The 22,996-nt window shown below is 37.7% G+C and overlaps 1 protein-coding gene across 5 annotated transcripts in view; it reads right to left on the bottom strand.

Annotated features, from left to right (window-relative positions):
* The window catches only part of SPC25 (SPC25 component of NDC80 kinetochore complex), a 72,579-nt gene that overhangs the window by 4,144 nt on the left and 45,439 nt on the right, over positions 1–22,996 (bottom strand). For 4 of the 5 annotated variants that reach the window (XM_053697525.1, XM_053697527.1, XM_053697528.1 and 1 more), the window contains exons 2-6: positions 22,249–22,445; positions 19,387–19,544; positions 18,432–18,497; positions 11,466–11,612; positions 11,274–11,378 (exon numbers count right to left, since the gene is read on the bottom strand). In XM_053697525.1, the coding sequence (XP_053553500.1) occupies positions 11,274–11,378; positions 11,466–11,612; positions 18,432–18,497; positions 19,387–19,537 (469 nt within the window). In that variant the 5' untranslated portion in view covers positions 19,538–19,544; positions 22,249–22,445. The remainder of the gene's footprint in view (positions 1–11,273; positions 11,379–11,465; positions 11,613–18,431; positions 18,498–19,386; positions 19,545–22,248; positions 22,446–22,996) is intronic. The other variant, XM_053697529.1, reaches the window with a different exon arrangement.

Genomic DNA, 22,996 nt, shown 5'->3' with positions numbered 1-22,996 from the left:
GCCAGTTTTTCAAGCTCTCTTTGATTTTATTCAACACTGGAAAAATATTAAAACTGTACCAAGTATCCGGGTTAGAAGAGCTTGTGATGCCCAGGTACCTAAAAGATCCAGAAACTATTCTGAATGGTATATTTGCAAGAGACTCATTGGATTGCTTAATCCACAGAAATTCAGATTTTGTATTCCCCCTATATCCAGAGAAAGAGCCAAACTGATCAATAATTGAGAGAAGTTTTGGGATGTTAATGTGAGTATTTGTAATATATATAAGAATATCATCAGCATATAAAGCTATTTTCAACTCCTTTTTGCCTATCCTAATCCCTTCAAGGTGGTGTCTGACAAAAATAGCAAAAGGTTCGATGGAGAGGTTGAAGAGAAGAGAGGGGGCATCCCTGCCGGGTTCCTCTTCTAAGTGATATCTTTGAAGAGATCATACCATTAACTAGCATCCTTGTGGAGGCTGTATTATATAAATTATCAATCAATTTAAAAAAACTACCATGGAGGCCAAAGCGTTGAAGGGAGTGAAGTAAATGATCATAGTGAACTGAATTGAAAGCTTTTTCAGCATCTATTGAAATAAATGCTGAATCGGAGATGTCCCCTCCCCCTCCACTCCCCAACCTTTCCCTGGTTTTAAAGTAGTCTATGGTAAGAAAAACTTCCCTTATTTTAGCTGAGGATTTTGTTTGAACATAAATCCTGCCTGGTCCTTATAAATGATACTAGGTAGAAGAGATTGAAGCATCAATGCTAATGCTAGAGGTAAATATCAGCAAGGCTATGGGCCTATATGATTCCTTCTTATCAGGATCCTTCCCTTGCTTAAGGATTAGAGTAGTGCAGGAAGCAGCAAAGCTGGGGGAGGGCGGGTTGCCCTTAATGTACATATCATTATAAAGTAAGGTTAAGTGTGACACAATTACCGGGGATAAGGGCGTCCGGGCCCGGGGCTTTATTCAAAGAAAAATCTTGGATTGCTCTAGACACTTCGAGCTCAGAGATAGGAGAGTTGAGAGTTTCAACTAGTTCAGATGCTAGTGTCGGATAGGATATTTTACTCCAGAAATCCTCGTGCTCAGAATTATTTGAGTTTTTAAGGGAGTACAGGTCCTGGCAATAGTTTGAGAAGATGTTCAGAAGTTCTTCTGGCATTGTTAAAGTTTTACCTTCTTCATGTAGGGAGTCAATCAAGGATGAGCCTTTATCCCTCTTGACTAGACTAAGTTTTCCGGTTTTATTTCAAATCTAAATAATTTAGCCTGAAATCTTTCTGAGATGACCTGTGAAGGAGAAAAGAGTCCCTTTCCTTTAATGCTCGGGTATATTGTGCCCAACTCTCAGATGTTTTCTCTAAATGGTGATAATTGTATGAGTTAGATACTGACTTCAAGATTTCCTTTTCCCTAAGTTTGAATTTCTTTGTCCTATTTATGCAATAAGCTAAAATCTCCCCCCTGAGAACTGCCTTCGCAGTTTCCCAAAAAATAGTGGGGCAGTTGAAACTTAGATTTTAGACAGTTTTTAAACTTAAAATCCAGAATATCATCCAAGTATGGGGCTACTGCAATACCCTGAGTTCTGGTAACGGCTAGAAGAGCCCCCAGAACTTTCTTAAGATTCTTGGAGCAGTAGCTAGGCCAAACGGAAGGGTAATAAACTTGAAGTGCTGGTCTAGGAATGCAAACCTCAGGAACTGAAAGTGTTCCCTGTGGATTGGAACATGAAGGTAAGCGTCCTTCAGATCTATAGTGGTAATAAACTGGCCTTCCTGAATTAAAGGAAAGATGAACCTTATCGTCTCCATCTTGAAGGAAGGGACACTGAGAAATTTGTTTAAGCATTTTAGGTCCAGAAATGGGCAGAAAGTTCTTTGGGATCATGAGGCATCCCTCTTTTCTGGTCTGGTAGACAGATTCGAGAGAAGGAATCTGCCCCATGGCGGATGAGATTTGAAACCTATCTTGTATCCCTGAGATACCACCTCAAGGACCCACGGATCCTGTACGTCCTTGAACTAGGCGTCTGAAAAAAAGAGACAGTCTGCACCCTACATGATTCGATCCCGGGTCGGGGGCCGCCTCATTTTCTTATTCATCGGCTCTCCGAATGAAGAACTATCCTCAAGAGGTATAGTAGTACGTTTAGCAAGTGTAGAGATAGCACCATCCACCTTAGGAATGGAGTCCCACAAATCCAGTTGAGAGTCCAGGACCAGGAACAACTTTTTAAAAGTAGACGAGGGGGAAAAGGAACAACCAATTCTTTCCCATTCATTCTTAAAAATGTTTGCCATCTTAACCGGCACAGGAAAAGTCAAAGGAACTTTCCTGTCTTCGTAAACACTGTCTAATTTAGGTATCATAGGTTCTTCAGGCAGCACGGCCTCTGGAACCTCTAATGTAGACAAGACCTCCTTAAATATAAAACGCAAGTGCTCAATTTTAAATCTAAAGGACGGTTCCTCCACAGCAGGAGGCTTAGACGCTAAGGACTCCGACCCAGAAAGTTCACCCTCTTAGGCTACAGAGGTTAACGCATCATCGGATAACTGGGACATAATAGCTAAATCGGATAAATATTTAGATGAATCAGGGTCAGGAGAGCTATGTTGAACCTTTCTCTTGCGTTTGTTAGAGCGAGGTAATGCCCTGAGGGCCGCAGACACCGCCGTTTGTAATTGTGCGGCAAAGTCCGCAGGAAGAAGGCCCCCTCCGGATGGAGGATTAGATATGGTACGGGGAACTGCATGTGTAGCAAGGGTAGTAATCTCACGGGACGCTGAGGGACTAAGAGCCTTAGCAAGCTTGTCTCCCTTCTTAGACTTTAAAATGCTGTTAGGCATGTGGAACATAACTGAGTGGATAGGAAAACTGTGGCCTCTTCACAATATAAATAGGTATGATTTTGTACAGAAGGAGTACCTTCTAACATGTGCAAGTCCTCCATAGCTCAGGTTATACCCACAGGAAGACACAAATAAAAATGTTTTTTATTATAGAAAACTGCACCTTCATACTCCCAATGGCTGGGGCACTCACCACCTCCTAGACCCAGACAGTTAACAGAGGAAACGCTCTCCTCAGGTTCAAGTTTCAGTCGGAATGGAGGAAATGAACATTGACCATACTCGGTCACATGGAGTGCAAGACAGTACTTCCCCTGTTATTACAAGTACAGCAAGTAATAGGAGCTGTGCAACACTTATAAAAACGAAAGTGAAACTTAAAAGTGAAACCTGTTTGTTCCAGCCAAAAACACACAGTCTATCAGCCCAGGAAAAAATCACACAAAGCAGCATGTAAATAATTAATACACTGATTAATTTACCCCAACTGTTCAATAAACTCCCTTCAGAGGATATTAACCCTGTATCCTATCAAGGTACAAAGGAGCCACGCTGTGACCCTGTTATAGTGTTTTATGTGTAAAAATTGAAACGCTCTTACCTCGAGGATCCATGCTGTGGAACAGAACACAGCCTCTCAAGTGTGACAGTGTTATAGAAGCGCTCCTGACAAGGACTTGAGTGAGAGAAAGCAGGCAGTGAAACTCAGCAACACCGATTGCTTAGGAGCTGTTAGCAGTAGTCTGGATGGTTTCGCAGAAAAACTTTCCCTGCATCTCCAGACTCTAACTTTCATCAATACTCTCACTGAGAGGTTGACATGACTACTTAAAACTCCAGTCCTCTCTCAAAGGACAGATACCCTTTTAAGGATTCTCTGAATCTTCTGCCACTTCTCTGCCACCTCATAACGTGATGAAAGGCAAAGAATGACTGGGGTAATGATAAAGTGGGAGGGATATTTAAGCCTTTGGCTGGGGTGTCTTTGCCTTCTCCTGGTGGCCAGGTGTTGTATTTCCCAACAGTAAGGAATGAAGCCGTGGACTCTCCCTATCTTAGGAAGGAAAGTTTCATTTTGAGTTTACTGTCCCTTTAATTATAAAATAATGAGTTAGTTAAATTAAAATAGTACTATTCTGATAAGAGAATATTAAAACTGATGGAAAGTATAAACAAACCTGCTTTTAACAAGGTATATTTATCAAGCTTATCTCAGGGATGTGGAATTTTAAAATTTTAGATTTTTTTTTAAAACTACTTGTCCAATGGACTAAAGGAGCCCAATCTACTTATCCTGATTCACAAAATAATTTTAATCAGGTTTTTCTCTAAGGGACAGTGTCTGACAGTATACAGTATACTGATACAGAATACATGTACACTGATACAGAATATGTGTGCACTCATACAGTATATGTTTGCACCTATACAGTATATGTGTTCACTGATACAGTATCTGTATACATGTATTAATTGCAACCAAACTTATCTTAAAACACAGGATTTGGCAGGAGCTAGAGGAGGAGCCTTATGCTAACAGCCTGTAGCAGAAACTGATGGGCCAGAAATATATTAAAGGGACAGTGAATTCAAATATTTTCTACTTTCATACAGAAAGTACAGCATTTATTCTATTTGGCAATGTGTATTTTTTTTTTTTTTAAAAACTGCTTAATGTATTTTTTTTTTTTATTATTTTAAAAAAGCAATTGACCTATCAAACCACTATCTCAGGTAAGAGTTTAAGTACGGTCGTAATACATTCACACTTATCTACATCTATTCACACACACACACACACACGCACACATACATACATATAGTATACATACACATGCATATACATAAAATACATACAGATACATACACCACACACACACTCATACATGCATACACACACATACATAAACTCATTTATACATGCATATAGAGTACATATATAAATAAACACAAAAATATATATACATACACACATATGCACACACATACATATATAAAACACATTTCAGACAGAAGTACATATATTATTTGTGCAAAGAGGGTGTACATAATGCTAAATAGCCTGCATTTGCAGGGATTCCTGCTTCCTGTCTTCACTTCTATACAGGACTATAGAATGTGCAGGTCCTGCAGGAGCGAGTTGTTTATCTGACGAACACGACAATGATCTTATGACAACTTGTGTTTTAGTCTGATTAAATAATTTTCTTGTTCCTGAATATATTTACCTCTATGTCCCTCAGTGATGTTACTACCGGTTAGAAGCGACTTGCTTTGTGTAAAAATAGCGACTCAACTTCTTTAAAGAGTGTAGAAACTTAAGCTCTATTGTCAGCACTGCTGGAAGTTTTTATAAGATCATTGTCGTGTTCCTATGAAGAAACGCAGGCTTCTGTAGAGAGGGGTGGGCGTTAGTTAGCAATTCTAAGCGGCCACTTTAATTTCAAGCATCTGTTTTAAGCACGCCTGCTCTGAACATGCAGCAGATAAAGTCTGCCAGGATGCCGAGAAAGCTTGAAATTAAAGTGGCCGCTCAGAATTCCTAACTACCGCCCACCCCTCTCTACAGAAGCCTGCGTTTCTTCATAGGAACAACTCGCTCTAGTAAAGTGTGTCACATCCTTTATTAACCTCACTCTGTTTAATATCTGCATATTTTTTCCCTCAACTTCTTGCTAATGAATTCCCTGATTTCTACATTCTACTCTTACCCGGGGCCAGAGAGCAGACACTTCTTTCATGATCGTTGTATACAAACTCGTTTCCTTGTGTTTTAGTCTGATTAAACCATTTTCTTGTTCCTGAATATATTTACCTCTATGTCCCTCAGTGATGTTACTACCGGTTAGAAGTGACTCGCTTTGTGTAAAAAGAGCGACTCAACTTTTTTAAAGAGCAGAAGAGCATAGAAACTTAAGCGCTATTTTCAGCACTTCTGGAAGTTTTTATAAGATCATTGTCGTGTTCCTTAGATAAACAACTCGCTCCTGCAGGACCTGCACATTCCATATTGTATATTTACCCTGTCTGCTGACTGTCACAGAGTTGTACGCAATTCACAAAGGCTGCAAACATTTGCTGTACGAGGGCTTTTTCTCCCGTTCTCACTCTGCCCTCAAGACACTCAGTTCACTTCTCCCCACTACCGCAACACCCCCGCTGGCCGCTATTAAAATTACATTAAAAAAAAAACTTTACCCATGCTGTGGTCGGCTTGCCCACAGCAGGGCTAATTGTAAAAAAAACAACAACAACAAAAAAACACATGTCCGGCGCACAAAACTGCATGTCCCGGGCGTCGGGAGATAGGAATTGCGCATCCCTGTTATCTTTCTGGGCATTTAGCCATGGGTATTGCATAGTTAGACACATAATTTTTATACAGACAAAGAATATGACAATCAAAAAAATATATCAGCAATCTGTGCATGAAAGGTACATTAAACACTAAATGCAGATTTCAACACTAAAATCCCCATAACAAGATGGAGTAGGGGATTAACTTGAATACTATGCTATAAAATGTATCTAATATTTAAAGTTCCCTTTACATACCAAATATATATATATATATATATATATATATATATATATATATATACAGGGAGTGCAGAATTATTAGGCAAATGAGTATTTTGACCACATCATCCTCTTTATGCATGTTGTCTGTAAAGCTGTAAAGGCTCGAAAGCCTACTACCAATTAAGCATATTAGGTGATGTGCATCTCTGTAATGAGAAGGGGTGTGGTCTAATGACATCAACACCCTATATCAGGTGTGCATAATTATTAGGCAACTTCCTTTCTTTTGGCAAAATGGGTCAAAAGAAGGACTTGACAGGCTCAGAAAAGTAAAAAATAGTGAGATATCTTGCAGAGGGATGCAGCACTCTTAAAATTGCAAAGCTTCTGAAGCATGATCATCGAACAATCAAGCGTTTCATTCAAAATAGTCAACAGGGTCGCAAGAAGCGTGTGGAAAAACCAAGGCGCAAAATAACTGCCCATGAAGTGAGAAAAGTCAAGCTTGCAGCTGCCAAGATGCCACTTGCCACCAGTTTGGCCATATTTCAGAGCTGCAACATCACTGGAGTGCCCAAAAGCACAAGGTGTGCAATACTCAGAGACATGGCCAAGGTAAGAAAGGCTGAAAGACGACCACCACTGAACAAGACACACAAGCTGAAACGTCAAGACTGGGCCAAGAAATATCTCAAGACTGATTTTTCTAAGGTTTTATGGACTGATGAAATGAGAGTGAGTCTTGATGGGCCAGATGGATGGGCCCGTGGCTGGATTGGTAAAGGGCAGAGAGCTCCAGTCCGACTCAGACGCCAGCAAGGTGGAGGTGGAGTACTGGTTTGGGCTGGTATCATCAAAGATGAGCTTGTGGGGCCTTTTCAGGTTGAGGATGGAGTCAAGCTCAACTCCCAGTCCTACTGCCAGTTTCTGGAAGACACCTTCTTCAAGCAGTGGTACAGGAAGAGGTCTGCATCCTTCAAGAAAAACATGATTTTCATGCAGGACAATGCTCCATCACACGCGTCCAAGTACTCCACAGCGTGGCTAGCAAGAAAGGGTATAAAAGAAGAAAATCTAATGACATGGTCTCCTTGTTCACCTGATCTGAACCCCATTGAGAACCTGTGGTCCATCATCAAATGTGAGATTTACAAGGAGGGAAAACAGTACACCTCTCTGAACAGTGTCTGGGAGGCTGTGGTTGCTGCTGCACGCAATGTTGATGGTGAACAGATCAAAACACTGACAGAATCCATGGATGGCAGGCTTTTGAGTGTCCTTGCAAAGAAAGGTGGCTATATTGGTCACTGATTTGTTTTTGTTTTGTTTTTGAATGTCAGAAATGTATATTTGTGAATGTTGAGATGTTATATTGGTTTCACTGGTAAAAATAAATAATTGAAATGGGTATATATTTGTTTTTTGTTAAGTTGCCTAATAATTATGCACAGTAATAGTCACCTGCACACACAGATATCCCCCTAAAATAGCTATAACTAAAAACAAACTAAAAACTACTTCCAAAACTATTCAGCTTTGATATTAATGAGTTTTTTGGGTTCATTGAGAACATGGTTATTGTTCAATAATAAAATTAATCCTTAAAAATACAACTTGCCTAATAATTCTGCACTCCCTGTATGGCTGTCTACACCAAATGATTAATTTATTTATGAAACTGGTTACAGCAGTTATATTTTCTCTGCCAAAGAATTCTTGGCTGTATAAACCAACTCCCCTCTCTCATTCATAAATTAAATTGTTTGCATAGTTATCGCAAAAAGAACAAAGAAATAAACATTTGTTTCAATTAGAAAAAGGCAAGTTATTTTAAAGAGAAGCATATGCCAAGAGACATGATGTCTGAGGATTACTTTTGATGAATTATCAGATTCAGAAAGGCCAGTTTGGAAGAAATGAAGAAGTGTGTTAAATTGCCCCTGCCGTGTTGAATCCACAAATTCTAGACGTTACGTCTAGATGTAAAAAAAAATAGCTAAATAGCTAAACATGTTACATTGTAGCTGTTTAAATTCATTTTTGAAATACATATAATTTTAAATACTGTATAAAAATGTATAATTCTCAAATATTTAATATGTGCCTCAGACTATCAAATAATAGGTACAAAATAATGGATAAGAGATTATATATTTGTATAACATTAAATATGAATACTTGCTGAATTTAATAAGTAGCAATACAGTCACTGTCCAATTTTAATAACCTATTTCTTTATATTTTTCAGGCATCTAATAAGTACATATATAATTGGTATTTTAAATAATATCCCATGTTTTATACACTCAAAAAGAAATATACAGATATGAAAGTAGTAATCCAATGTAGATATAATTATATGAAAATGACATATGTTTGCCGATCTTAAGGTATGTATGTCATATTAAGATAATAACTTAAAATGTAATTAAATCCATGATGTAGATAGTATAATCCTTTTAAATCGTTTCATAGAAAATATGATTTAAAACGCATTTTAATATATTATAAGTGGATTATATTCACGTTTGGTCTTAAAATGATCAGTGAAGAAGTGGGCAAATAAAGGCCTGTACCGCATTGCAGATACCCTAGTAGGCACCAAGCTATTAACATTCCACCAATATGCCGATTTAAATAAACAAGAGAGAGAGAGCTGGTTTCATTACCTGCAATTAAGAGCGAGAGTAGATGAAATTTTAGGACAAAACCAGCCAACCGTTAGTTCCTATCTAGAGAGACTATGTTTAGCCACTGAACGGATGAGAGGGGCGATCTCCAACTTATATATACTATTTAATACCCCACCCAAGCTTAATAAATTACCATTTATGATAAAATGGGAGACGGAATTTAATTTTACATGGACCGCTGAAAAGTTTTGAAGTCTGGCACTTCCTTTTCTATTTGTGCGCATTTAAAGGAAAACTTTATCAAGGTAGCTTATAGATGGTACTTCCACCCTTCGAGAATTCATGCAGCGTGCGCGAACACAAGTTGTTTACGCGGTTGTAATGAAAGCGGCACATATGCACATATGTGGTGGAACTGTTGTCATGTTTCACGCATTTGGTCCCAAACATCAGAGCTCCTGGGTGAAATCCTGGATAGGCAAATTAATTTAACTCCATCTCAGGCACTGTTACATGAGCCTCTATCAAATTTATCCCGAAAAGCAAACAAATTAGTAGCGCTGATTTGCACTGTAACCAAGCTAACTATTGCAAGGTACTGGAAGACCACAGTACCCTCTTTTTTGATAATCAAGAATAAAGTTGACTATTATTACTAATGAGCAGCGCCTCCGCAGATATTTTAGATAATAAAGAACAGTTTTTACTAATGTGGGAGCCCTGGATAATGTACATCGAGGCCAGAAATAGATAGAAGGGCCAGGGGATCTGGAGATGATTTACAGGTCGTACATGCTGAGCCGGGTCCTCCTTCATGGAGGTTCTAAATAGAGTAATAAAGGGTTTTAAGGATAGGACTGTCAACTAACGGTCGTGCTGAGCTTATCTACTCATTACTTATTGTCTGCTGTATGGTGGTCTTTTTGTTACATACCTTTAGTCAAAGTATTTAGTGGTAAGAAGAATTGGAAATCAATTGAAATTGTAACACAGTTGGTCTGATTTTATACATGTAAAATGTTGAAAAATCAATAAAAAACTTTTTTTCATTAAAAAATGATCAGTGAAGATGACACTGTGCGGACCATATATGAAACATATGATTCATTAATATAAGAGATATGTTGGATAAACATTTTAAGGTTAAATAATTAAACTGTTAGAAATATTTGATGGTGGGGCTGCATTCCTGGGTGTCTGCTGCCACCTATAGATCAGAAATGGTATTACAGCCAAAAGGCATTTGGCTGCTCAGGGAGGGGTTTCACAAAATAACCTATGAGATGTTCAGATCCAAGGGCGAATCAGGGACAAGCTCCGCAAGGGCAAATCACAGACAAGCTTCTGAAAGGCCTATCATATTGTTTCACAGATGATTAAAAGAAGATGGAATGCAAAGGATAGAAACTGTCTGGCTGACTATTTGCTGAACTGGTGACTGAATAACTGCTGCCAAATTGGGACACAGTCACTTTAAGCAAATTGGGCTACTTTTTATTATCCATATTGCAATACCCTTATTTCATATGAGGTGAAACAAGAAGTTCCGCAAGCTGAAATATTGATTTGGTTATTTTTGGTGAAGTATACGCGATTGATAAATATATGTATAATTTTTAAATCAAAGGTATTTGGTAACTAGAACTAATTGCAGTTAGTAGATTTAAAAGGGCACTTTGTATTTTAGCTAGCATTCATAGTCCTGTGTAGTCTTAACTAGTCACTCTTATATTCTAAGTAATTTATTTACTAGATAAATATCATTTGTGTTGCATATTTCTTAGTCAGGCCCATTATTGTAAGTCAATCTTTCTGGTGTGCATTAAGTTATTTGTAACTATATTATATTTTAGAGCTTAAATAATTGTAGCTAAAAAGAGTTTATTTCAGCTCAGAGAAATTGGCTGCTAAAGCATCTTGTTATATAGTTTAACTAGGCACTCTTAAGTTAGTGACCAATACTGTGATATTTCATTGTGGTGATGTAATGCAATTCAATTGTGAATAAGGTTAATTCTAAAGGTATATTTGGTTTGCTTTGTAAAGAATATTGTAACAGTTTAAACTTGTATAGTTTGAGTCATAACTGGTTTTCTAGAAATATAATTCAATGTGTCTATAAATTTAACTAATATAAAGAATTTAGGAAGTTATATTAATTTTAATTGTTTTGTATATGCATTTTATTGGGGGTTTGTTTCAAAGAATAATTATTAAATATATTGTATTATAACCCGGCCATATACTGACATCTAACAGTTACTCACCACGCAATTTTCTGATCTCCAGTCCAAGCCGGTCCTTGAACATAGTTGCGGATTTCTGCAGCTCCTTCAGCCGGTCCCTATTAGCCCGTTTATTGGCTAGGGCAACTAGAATATGGATACATTTGTTTTACATTATTTATCAAACATGCTTTTGTAAAACCCTTCACTACAATAAAGCACAACGAGACTTACTTTCTCGTTTGTGATTCAGTTCATCCTTTAAACTCTGCAAGTGCTTAGCCAGGTCTGCTTCCTCGTTTTCATTGTCCTTTATCCGTGTGAAGATTTGTAAAACCTCATTCTGCTTTTCTTCTATGCGTTTATTCTGCAACTGGATATCTATATTGAAGGGGAAAAAACATAATTTATGTAAGAACTTACCTGATAAATTCATTTCTTTCATATTAGCAAGAGTCCATGAGCTAGTGACGTATGGGATATACATTCCTACCAGGAGGGGCAAAGTTTCCCAAACCTTAAAATGCCTATAAATACACCCCTCACCACACCCACAATTCAGTTTAACGAATAGCCAAGAAGTGGGGTGATAAGAAAAAAGTGCGAAAGCATATAAAATAAGGAATTGGAATAATTGTGCTTTATACAAAAAAATCATAACCACCACAAAAAAGGGCGGGCCTCATGGACTCTTGCTAATATGAAAGAAATGAATTTATCAGGTAAGTTCTTACATAAATTATGTTTTCTTTCATGTAATTAGCAAGAGTCCATGAGCTAGTGACGTATGGGATAATGACTACCCAAGATATGGATCTTTCCACACAAGAGTCACTAGAGAGGGAGGGATAAAATAAAGACAGCCAATTCCTGCTGAAAATAATCCACACCCAAAATAAAGTTTAATGAAAAACATAAGCAGAAGATTCAAACTGAAACCGCTGCCTAAAGTACTTTTCTACCAAAAACTGCTTCAGAAGAAGAAAATACATCAAAATGGTAGAATTTGGTAAAAGTATGCAAAGAGGACCAAGTTGCCGCTTTGCAAATCTGAACAACCGAAGCTTCATTCCTAAACGCCCAGGAAGTAGAAACTGACCTAGTAGAATGAGCTGTAATCCTCTGAGGCGGAGTTTTACCCGACTCAACATAGGCAAGATGAATTAAAGATTTCAACCAAGATGCCAAAGAAATGGCAGAAGTTTTCTGGCCTTTCTAGAACCGGAAAAAATAACAAATAAAAAAGACTTAGTAGCTTCAACATAATATTTCAAAGCTCTAACAACATCCAAAGAATGCAACGATTTCTCCTTAGAATTCTTAGGATTAGGACATAATGAAGGAACCACAATGTCTCTACTAATGTTGTTGGAATTCACAACTTAGGTAAAAAATTCAAAAGAAGTTCGCAACACCGCCTTATCCTGATGAAAAATCAGAAAAGGAGACTCACAAGAAAGAGCAGATAATTCAGAAACTCTTCTGGCAGAAGAGATGGCCAAAAGGAACAAAACTTTCCAAGAAAGTAATTTAATGTCCAATTAATGCATAGGTTCAAATGGAGGAGCTTGAAGAGCCCCCAGAACCAAATTCAAACTCCAAGGAGGAGAAATTGACTTAATGACAGGCTTTATACGAACCAAAGCTTGTACAAAACAATGAATATCAGGAAGAATAGCAATCTTTCTGTGAAAAAGAACAGAAAGAGCAGAGATTTGTCCTTTCAAGGAACTTGCGGACAAACCCTTATCTAAACCATCCTGAAGAAACTGTAATATTCTCGGTATTCTAAAAAAATGCCAAGAAAAATGATGAGAAAGACACCAAGAAATATAAGTCTTCCAGACTCTATAATATATCTCTCTGGATACAGATTTACGAGCCTGTAACATAGTATTAATCACAGAGTCAGAGAAACCTCTTTGACCAAGAATCAAGCGTTCAATCTCCATACCTTTAAATTTAAGGATTTCAGATCCTGATGGAAAAAAGGACCTTGAGACAGAAGGTCTGGTCTTAACGGAAGAGTCCACGGTTGGCAAGAGGCCATCCGGACAAGATCCGCATACCAAAACCTGTGAGGCCATGCCGGAGCTACCAGCAGAACAAACAAGCATTCCTTCAGAATCTTGGAGATTACTCTTGGAAGAAGAACTAGAGGCGGAAAGATATAGGCAGGATGATACTTCCAAGGAAGTGATAATGCATCCACTGCCTCCGCCTGAGGATCCTGGGATCTGGACAGATACCTGGGAAGTTTCTTGTTTAGATGAGAAGCCATCAGATCTATTTCTGGAAGTTCCCACATTTGAACAATCTGAAGAAATACCTCTGGGTGAAGAGACCATTCGCCCGGATGCAACGTTTGGCGACTGAGATAATCCGCTTTCCAATTGTCCATACCTGGGATATGAACCGCAGAGATTAGACAGGAGCTGGATTCCGCCCAAACCAAAATTCGAGATACTTCTTTCATAGCCAGAGGACTGTGAGTCCCTCCTTGATGATTGATGTATGCCACAGTTGTGACATTGTCTATCTGAAAACAAATGAACAACTCTCTCTTCAGAAGAGGCCAAGACTGAAGAGCTCTGAAAATTGCACGGAGTTCCAAAATATTGATCGGAAATCTCACCTCCTGAGATTCCCAAACCCCTTGTGCCGTCAGATACCCCCACACAGCTCCCCAACCTGTAAGACTTGCATCTGTTGAGATTATAGTCCAGGTCGGAAGAACAGAGAAGCCCCCTGAACTAAACGATGGTGATCTGTCCACCATGTCAGAGAGTGTCGTAAAATCGGTTTAAAGATATTAATTGAGATATCTTTGAGTAATCCCTGCACCATTGGTTCAGCATACAGAGCTGAAGAGGTCGCATGTGAAAACGAGCAAAGGAGATCGCATCTGATGCAGCAGTCCTAAGACCCAACATTTCCATGCATAAGGCTACCAAAGGGAATGATTGTGACTGAAGGTTTTGACAAGCTGATATCAATGTTAAACTTCTCTTGTCTGACAAGGACAGAGTCATAGACACTGAATCTATCTAGAAACCTAAAAAGGTTACCCTTGTCTGAGGAATCAATGAACTGATTGGTAAATTGATCCTCCAACCATGAACTTGAAGAAACAACACAAGTCGATTCGTATGAGATTCTTCGAAAATGAGAAGACTGAGCAAGTACCAAGATATCGTCCAAATAAGGAAATACCAAAACCCTGTTCTCTGATTACAGAAAGAAGGGCACCGAGAACCTTTGAAAAAAATTCTTGGAACTGAGGCTAGGCCAAACGGTAGAGCCACAAAACTGGTAATGCTTGTCTAAAAAGAGAATCTGAGACACTAAAAGTGATCTGGATGAATCGGAATATGCAGATACACATCCTGTAAATCTATTGTAGACATATAATGCCCTTGCTAAACAAAAGGCAGGATAGTCCTACAGTAACCATCTTGAATGTTGGTATCCTAACATAACGATTCAATAATGATAGATCCGGAACTGGTCTGAAGGAATTGACCTTCTTTGGTACAATGAAGAGATAAAATAAAACCCCAGCCCCTGTTCCAGAACTGGAACTGGCATAAATACTCCAGCCAACTCTAGATCTGAAACACATTTCAGAAATGCTGAGCCTTTGCTGTGTTAACTGGGACACGGGAAAGAAAAAAATCTCTTAGCAGGAGGCCTTAACTTGAAGCCAATTCTGTACCTTTCTGAAACAATGTTCTGAAACCAGAGATTGAGAACGGAATTGATCCAAATTTCTTTGAAGAAAACGTAATCTGCCCCATACCAGCTGAGCTGGAATAAGGGCCGCACCTTCATAGGTACTTAGGAGCTGGCTATAGGTTTCTATAAGGCTTGGATATATTCCAAACTGGAAATAGTTTCCAAACTGATACCGCTCCTGAGGATGAAGGATCAGGCTTTTGTTCCTTGTTGTGAGGAAAGGAACGAAAATGATTATTTACCCTGGAAAGAAAGGGAAAGCAAAGTTGACTTAGAAGACATATCAGCATTCCAAGTTTAATCCATAAAGCTTTTCTAGCTAAAATAGCTAGAGACATATACCTGACATCAACTCTAATGATATCAAAAGATGGTATCACCAATAAAATTATTAGCATGTTATAGAATAATAATAATGCTATAAAATTATGATCTGTTACTTGTTGCGCTAAAGCTTCTAACCAAAAAGTTGAAGCTGCAGCAACATCCGCTAAAAATATAGCAGGTCTAAGAAGATTACCTGAACATAAGTAAGCTTTTCTTAGAAAGGATTCAATTTTCCTATCTATAGGATCCTTAAATGAAGTACTATCTGCCGTAGGAATAGTAGTACATTAGCAGGAGTAGAGACAGCCCCATAACCTTAGGGATTTTTGTCCCAAAAAACTCTAATCTGTCAGATGGCACAGGATATAATTGCTTAAACGTCTAGAAGGAGTAAATAAATTACCCAAATTATTCCATTCCCTGGAAATTACTTCAGAAATAGCATCAGGGAGATAAAACACTTCTGGAATAACTACAGGAGATTTAAAAACCTTATTTAAAACGTTTACATTTAGTATCAAGAGGACCAGAATCCTCTATTTCTAATGCAAATAATACTTCTTTAAGTAAAGAACGAATAAATTCCATCTTGAACAAATACAAAGATTTATCAGCATCAACCTCTGAGACAGAAACCTCTGAACCAGAAGAACCATTATCAGTATCAGAATGATGATGTTCATTTAAAAATTCATCTGAAAAAAGAGAAGTTTTAAAAGACTTTTATGTATACTAGAAGGAGAAATAACAGACATAGCCTTCTTAATGGATTTAAAAAATAAAATCTCTTATGTTATCAGGAACACTCTGAAAATTAGATGTTGACGGAACAGCAACAGGTAATGTAACAGTACTAAAGGAAATTTTATCTGCATTAATAAGTTTGACATGACATGCAATACAAACAACAGCTGGAGAAACAGATACCAAAAGTTTATAGCAGATACACTTAGCTTGGTAGCTCCAGCACTGGGCAGTGATTTTCCTGAAGTATCTTCTGACTCAGTTGCAACGTGGAACATCTTGCAATATGTAAAAGAAAAAAACAACATATAAAGCAAAATTGATCAAATTCCTTAAATGACAGTTTCAGGAATGGGAAAAAAATGCCAGTGAACAAGCTTCTAGCAACCAGAAGCAATAAATAATGAGACTTAAATAATGTGGAGACAAAAATGACGCCCATATTTTTTAGCGCCAAAAAAGACGCCCACATTATTTGGCGCCTAAATGCTTTTGGCGCCAAAAATGACGCCACATCCGGAACGCCAACATTTTTGACGCAAAAAAAACGTCAAAAAATGACGCAACTTCCGGCGACACGTATGACGCCGGAAACAGAAAAAAAAAAAAAAAATTTGCGCCAAAAAAGTCTGCGCCAAGAATGACGCAATAAAATGAAGCATTTTCTGCCCCCGCGAGCCTAACAGCCCACAGGGAAAAAGTCAAATTTTTTAAGGTAAGAAAAAATGATTGAAACAAATGCATTTATCCCAAATATGAAACTGACTGTCTGAAAAATAAGGAATGTTGAACATTCTGAGTCAAGGCAAATAAATGTTTGAATACATATATTTAGAACTTTATAAACAAAGTTCCCAACCATAGCTTAGAGTGTCACAGAAAATAAGATTTACTTACCCCAGGACACTCATCTACATGTTGTAGAAAGCCAAACCAGTACTGAAACGAGAATCAGCAGAGGTAATGGTATATATAAGAGTATATCGTCGATCTGAAAAGGGAGGTAAGAGATGAATCTCTACGACCGATAACAGAGAACCTATGAAATAGACCCCGTTAGAAGGAGATCACTGCATTCAAATTGGCAATACTCTCTTCACATCCCTCTGACATTCACTGCACGCTGAGAGGAAAACCGGGCTCCAACTTGCTGCGGAGCGCATATCAACGTAGAATCTAGCACAAACTTACTTCACCACCTCCATCGGAGGCAAAGTTTGTAAAACTGAATTGTGGGTGTGATGAGGGTGTATTTATAGGCATTTTAAGGTTTGGGAAACTTTGCCCCTCCTGGTAGGAATGTATATCCCATACGTCACTAGCTCATGGACTCTTGCTAATTACATGAAAGAAAGAGAAATATGTACAGTATATAAACATATAATAGATACAAACAAATTCCACAAAATGTCATATTATGTAGTTATTCATATTTGCATCTCTTCATGGAAATTGTGATTTACCTCCCCCCCCCCCTCCCTCCCCAGTATCCCCAGAGAGACTGAAGCTGAACCTGCAGATTTCAGAGCTCTGACCGTGCTGCCAAATTACTGTTTACACAGCGCAGGATCCTATTTATTTATTTATTTATCCCAGACTGCAAAACAATGAAAATTTTGCTAACAAAATAAATGTTAAAAGCATGTTAAACAGTACTTTTGTGTTCAAAGTTAACGGGACATAAAAACCTTTTTTTTTGTTTCACGATTCAGATAGAGCATGTTATTTTAAACAATGTTCCAATTTACTCATTTAATTTGGTTTCTTGGTATCCTTTGTTTAAAATGATACCTAGGTAGGCTCAGAAGCTGTTGATTGGTGGTTGCTCCTATGTGCTTCATGCTATTGTCTTATCCTGTGCTTCCAACTAGTTCCCAGCAGTGGGAATACCAAAGGAATGAAACAAAGTAAATAGTAGAAGTAAATTGAAAAAGTGTTTAAAATTGTACATTTTATCTGAACCATGAAAAAGAAAAAACATTTAAAATAAATCTTATACCTATATATAAAAAACAAACAAACATTGCAACATACATTAATGAACCCTTTTTGCCCTTAATCCCTGAGCAAGAATACTCTGTTACAACTAAACAAAGTGTGTGTTCGAGAGATGAGTAAAGGGAGCAGTGAAGGGGTGGTGGTGATTTATTGGGAGTAAAAATGAGAAATATTTGAAGCTATAAAAGAAAGAATGGGGGGCTGCATGTGACTCACCACTGAATTACCCTGTTAGAAGGATTGACTACTGGAAATACCACGTAAGATGTTTGCAGGATAACAGAGCCTTGATCCACTTACTGCTGGGGTCGTATTCAACAAGGTTTTTACAGCATAAAACAATTACATTTTACACAAAAAAGTGCTGACTTCTTGTTTAGCTATAACATAACATACCGTTTCTAAATTCTAGGATTTTTTCCATCATTAGTTCCCCATCTCTGTATTTCTTAGACCAGGCATCTGCAAAACAAAAATAAAAACATATACGTAATGACAACTGTTATTCAAATATGTATGTAATAAAGGGACACTGCATGCTAAAATGTTTTCCCAATTATCCATTTTACCTGCTGGACTGTATTAAAATTGTTTACAGATAGTGTTATTTCTTTTATTTGAACATTTGAAATAGATGTGTTTACCCATAGACTCTGCCACTGAAACTGAAAATGTCAATACTACAGTAATGGTTGTAAAAAAACATGTATAAAGGAGGCAGCAGTAGAAATGAACCTTCCTTTGGGTGGTGGTTGATAGGCACCCCAGCCCTTTTAAATTGATTGTTCCTGCAACAGTTTACAATTAAAAGGGACAGTCAACTCCAAACATTTTATTGTTTAAAAAGGTAGATAATCCCTTTAATACCCATTCCCCAGTTTTGCACAACCAACAAACACTGTTATAGTAATATACTTCTTACCTGTGATTACCTTGTATCTAAGCCTCTTTTGACAGCCCCCTGATCATAGTACTTTTTATTCATTATCTATTGACTTGCATTTTAGCCAATTATTGCAGTATCAGGCACATGAACTAGCAGTCTCCTGTTGTTGAAAGCAAATAAAAAAAAATATGTGATAAGAGGCTGTCTGTAGTGGCTTAGAAACAGGCAGAAATTTAGAGGTTTAAATGTTATAAAGTATATTAATATATATATATAACAATATTGGTTGTGTAAAGCTGGGGAATGGGTAGTAAAGACATTATCTATCTTTTTAAACAATAACAATTTTGGTGTAGACTGTCCCTTTAAGTCTGCTTGCCTGAAAATATTTCCCTTTTTAATGGAGACAATGTATTGGCACCAGCCACGCCAATGAGTAAAATGAGGCAGATCACAAATACGTACCAATTTGGGCTTTCCTTAGCTGTTTGCATAAATTTATTCGCTGTGCTATATGACTTGTCCTTTCCTCACTGCTTTGATTGACAAATTGATGACGAAACTCCTGCATGTACACATACAAGCTCTGCTCACTATCCAGCTTGGAAGTAGACATTGTGATACTGTAAAAAAAGAAATATTGTTAATAATCATCTATAACACAACTCCAGTCAATGTACTCCTTAAAAGTAGGTTTTGAGAATAGCCCTATCTGGGCATAATCAACTTTGCTGGTTGTCCAATTAGCCACTTGTGCTCAAGTATAGATATGTAAATAAATTGCAGGTGTGATGAGAGGCTATGGGTGACAGATGACTGAAGTTTATCAGTTTTTTTATAGTAACTACTTGCAGCCACCAATCAGCAAGCGCTATCCATGGTGCTGAACAAAAAATGTGCCGGCTTGTAAGCTTAAAGTCCTGCTTTTTCAAATAAAGATACCAAGAGAACAAAGAAAAATTGATAATAGGAGTAAATTAGAAAGTTGCTTAAAATTGTATGCTCTATCTGAATCATAAAATAAAAATGTTGGGTTCAGTATCCATTTAATTATTGTTTTTGGAATGAGATGGTCAAATTTTTATAACGTAGGTGTTTGGATGGTGTCACCCATTTTCTATTTCACTGGTAGCATAGTCAACTTGTCTTAAAAAGGGTAAATCTATAACTTCAGACCAAATGTGCGCTGGCTTATACATTGAATGACAAGTGCCTGGCTGTTCACTTCATTCTACTTTGTTAACAGTATTAGAAACAATTTGAGGTAGTTCCTATGCTGTTTTACCATTATTCACATCAGCCTCATAAAAATGTGTGATGTCCCATCTCTTCATATATAATACTGCTCTATAGTTTAATGTAGATTTTATTGTTTGATATGCTATGCTGTTTATTTTCTGTTTTGTTTGTGTTTTCAACCAAGTGAGAGGACCTATATAGTTAACATCTCTATATGGCGCAATGAGAATAAGGTGTCTCCACTTAAAGTAATAGAGCGCCATGTACTAAGCTTCGAAGTGACCGTCTGTATTTCCGCGTCAAAATTCGCTCACGATCTGCTTTTCGTATGTACCAATCTGCAATCTGGTCGAAAAAACACTATTTTCATCAGCGATCGTAATTTTACGCAACTGATCGTTCCGAAGCCTTTTTCCACTTACTAGATGTTCGATCGCACGTAAATTCGCTGTAATCGGAAATTATGAATGTTACAACTAATCCGTCCGCTCCAACTTTCACTGTAACTTCGCGTGATTTGCTTCGCGACCATTTAGGTAGCGAATACAATAGAAAACTATAGGGCGTCTCAACCTGACGCCAGGTAGAAGTACTTAAGTGAAAGGACTAGACTACTATTGTAGCATTATTGGTTTTTGGATCACTGAATGAAGATGGAGACACTTTTACACATGTTTCTTTTCCGATTAATTCAATTACGAGGAAGAAGGGCTATACAGGCACCGGTTGACAACTTGCAAAGAAGGAGAGGTAGAAGAATCAGAGTCCCTAGAGTTTTCCTTACACGTATGGGTTTGGAAAGCATTTCTGATCGAGAGATTATCCAGAGATTCCGTTTGGACAGAGAAGCTATTATGGAACTTTACTATGAAATAGCAGAATACCTGGAACCTATGACAGCGCGTTCACAAGCCATACCCGGACTATTAAAACTGTTGGCAGCCTTACACTTTTTTGCCACCGGTTCATTCTTAGAAGTAGCAGAATCTCCGGAGCAAGCCCTCTTGTCAAAGTGAATACCGAAAAGATTTCTGGGAAAATGCACATTCTTATACATGTCAACAGCCAGATGTTGCCGCTTGTCTGACGATTATGACACCTAGATCGTCACGTGGGTAAAGAACTAAACCAATCAGGTCGCAGACTGCTTCTTAACTTTGCTCTTTCGCGCCGAACGAAGCTTCAAAGTTATCAATAATCCGATTGTCTTCGACACACAATAGACGCGAAATTTTACGGCTTGGTTTTTAGTACATTCATGTAACGAAGTGCCATCCGCATGGTGCGAATGCCGGCAGGTTATTTTGATACGGTCTGTGCGAAAAAATTGACGCCTTAGTACATGGCGCCCAAAGTCTAGTCAAAATTAAACTTTCATGATTCAGATAGAGCATGCAATTTTAAGCAACTTTCTAATTTACTCCTATAATCAATTTGTCTTCGTTCTCTTGGTATCTTTATTTGAAAAAGCAAGAATGTAAGCATAGGAGCTGGCCCATTTTTGGTTCAGAACCTAAGTAGCACTTTCTGATTGGTGTCTAAATGTAGCCACCAATCAGCAAGCACTACCCAGGTGCTGAACCAAAAATGGTCTAAGCTTACATTCAAATAAAGATTTTTTTTCCCCTCAAACTCTTTGTTTTGTAACTCATGCCATGAACATATTGGGTGTACTGCTTGTGTTGTATGTTTCCTCAATAAATATAAATTTAAAAAAATACAGAGATCAAGTAGCTAAGTAATTTCCTCATTCATATCACACGATGTAAAATCACTACAATCCAGTGATTTATAAAATTAAAAGAAATTAATAGAAAAAAATAAACTAAGATTATCTGAGGGATAATTTAGGAATCCTAAAATTCTCTAATATTAGCCCAAAGTGAGTAAAAAAAATAATACAGCGTTACAGAACCTGCCCTGAGCAGAGGCACAAAAATAATGGAGAAAGAGTGAGCTTTTTAAACCTGGTGAATTGTGTATTTTGCTCCTGTCTATCAACATAGAGGTGCTTCTAAACTCAATGTGATCAACAGCAATTCTATTTCCTTTTTGTTTAAAAACAGTTTTGGGAGGTCAATAACTTACTTGTGAATCCTTAAGTAACTTCAGTTTTGCAAAAAATTTAAGGTACTTTACAGTACAATATCAGGGCTTGGATATGTCACGTGCAGTCAATGAACCTATATCATCAATTTAAGTCATTTGCTCCTCTTCATCGTCTGGAAAGTATTTCTTAAAATGAAAAATAGATTCTGCTGCCTTCAGCTTCAAGAGGCCATTTTCTAGAAAACAATAGATAATTGTGTATTTTATTAAACTAAAACTATACTTATTACACACACATTATATAAATTATATAAAAATATGTATTTAAGTTTTATCAAGCATTTAAATGGACAGCAATGTCTAAAACAAAATTTATGCTTACCTGATAAATGTATTCATTTCTTGACACGGTGAGTCCACGGATCATCTAATTACTATTGGGAATATCACTCCTGCCAAGCAGGAGGCGGCAAAGAGCACCACAGCAAAGCTGTTAAATATCACCTCCCTTCCCTCCAACCCCAGTCATTCGACCGAAGCAAAGGAGAGCAACAAGGTGCATAGGTGTCTGAAGTTTATAACATACCAACAAACCTGTCCTTAAGAGAACAAGCATAAATATTGTTTTATTTCTAATGACACGGTGAGTCCACGGATAATCTAATTACTATTGGGAATCAATACCCGAGTACACAGATGATAAGGGAGGGACAAGACAGGGAACCTAAACGGAAGGCACAACTGCTTGAAGAAAGTGTGAAGAGAGGCCCAAGTTGCAGTCTTGCAA

The sequence above is a fragment of the Bombina bombina genome, chromosome 1 (assembly GCF_027579735.1).
Source record: "Bombina bombina isolate aBomBom1 chromosome 1, aBomBom1.pri, whole genome shotgun sequence".
Taxonomy (NCBI): Eukaryota; Metazoa; Chordata; class Amphibia; order Anura; family Bombinatoridae; genus Bombina; species Bombina bombina.
The sequence above is the reverse complement of the archived record's forward strand: the minus strand, read 5'-3'. Positions and strand labels throughout refer to the sequence as shown.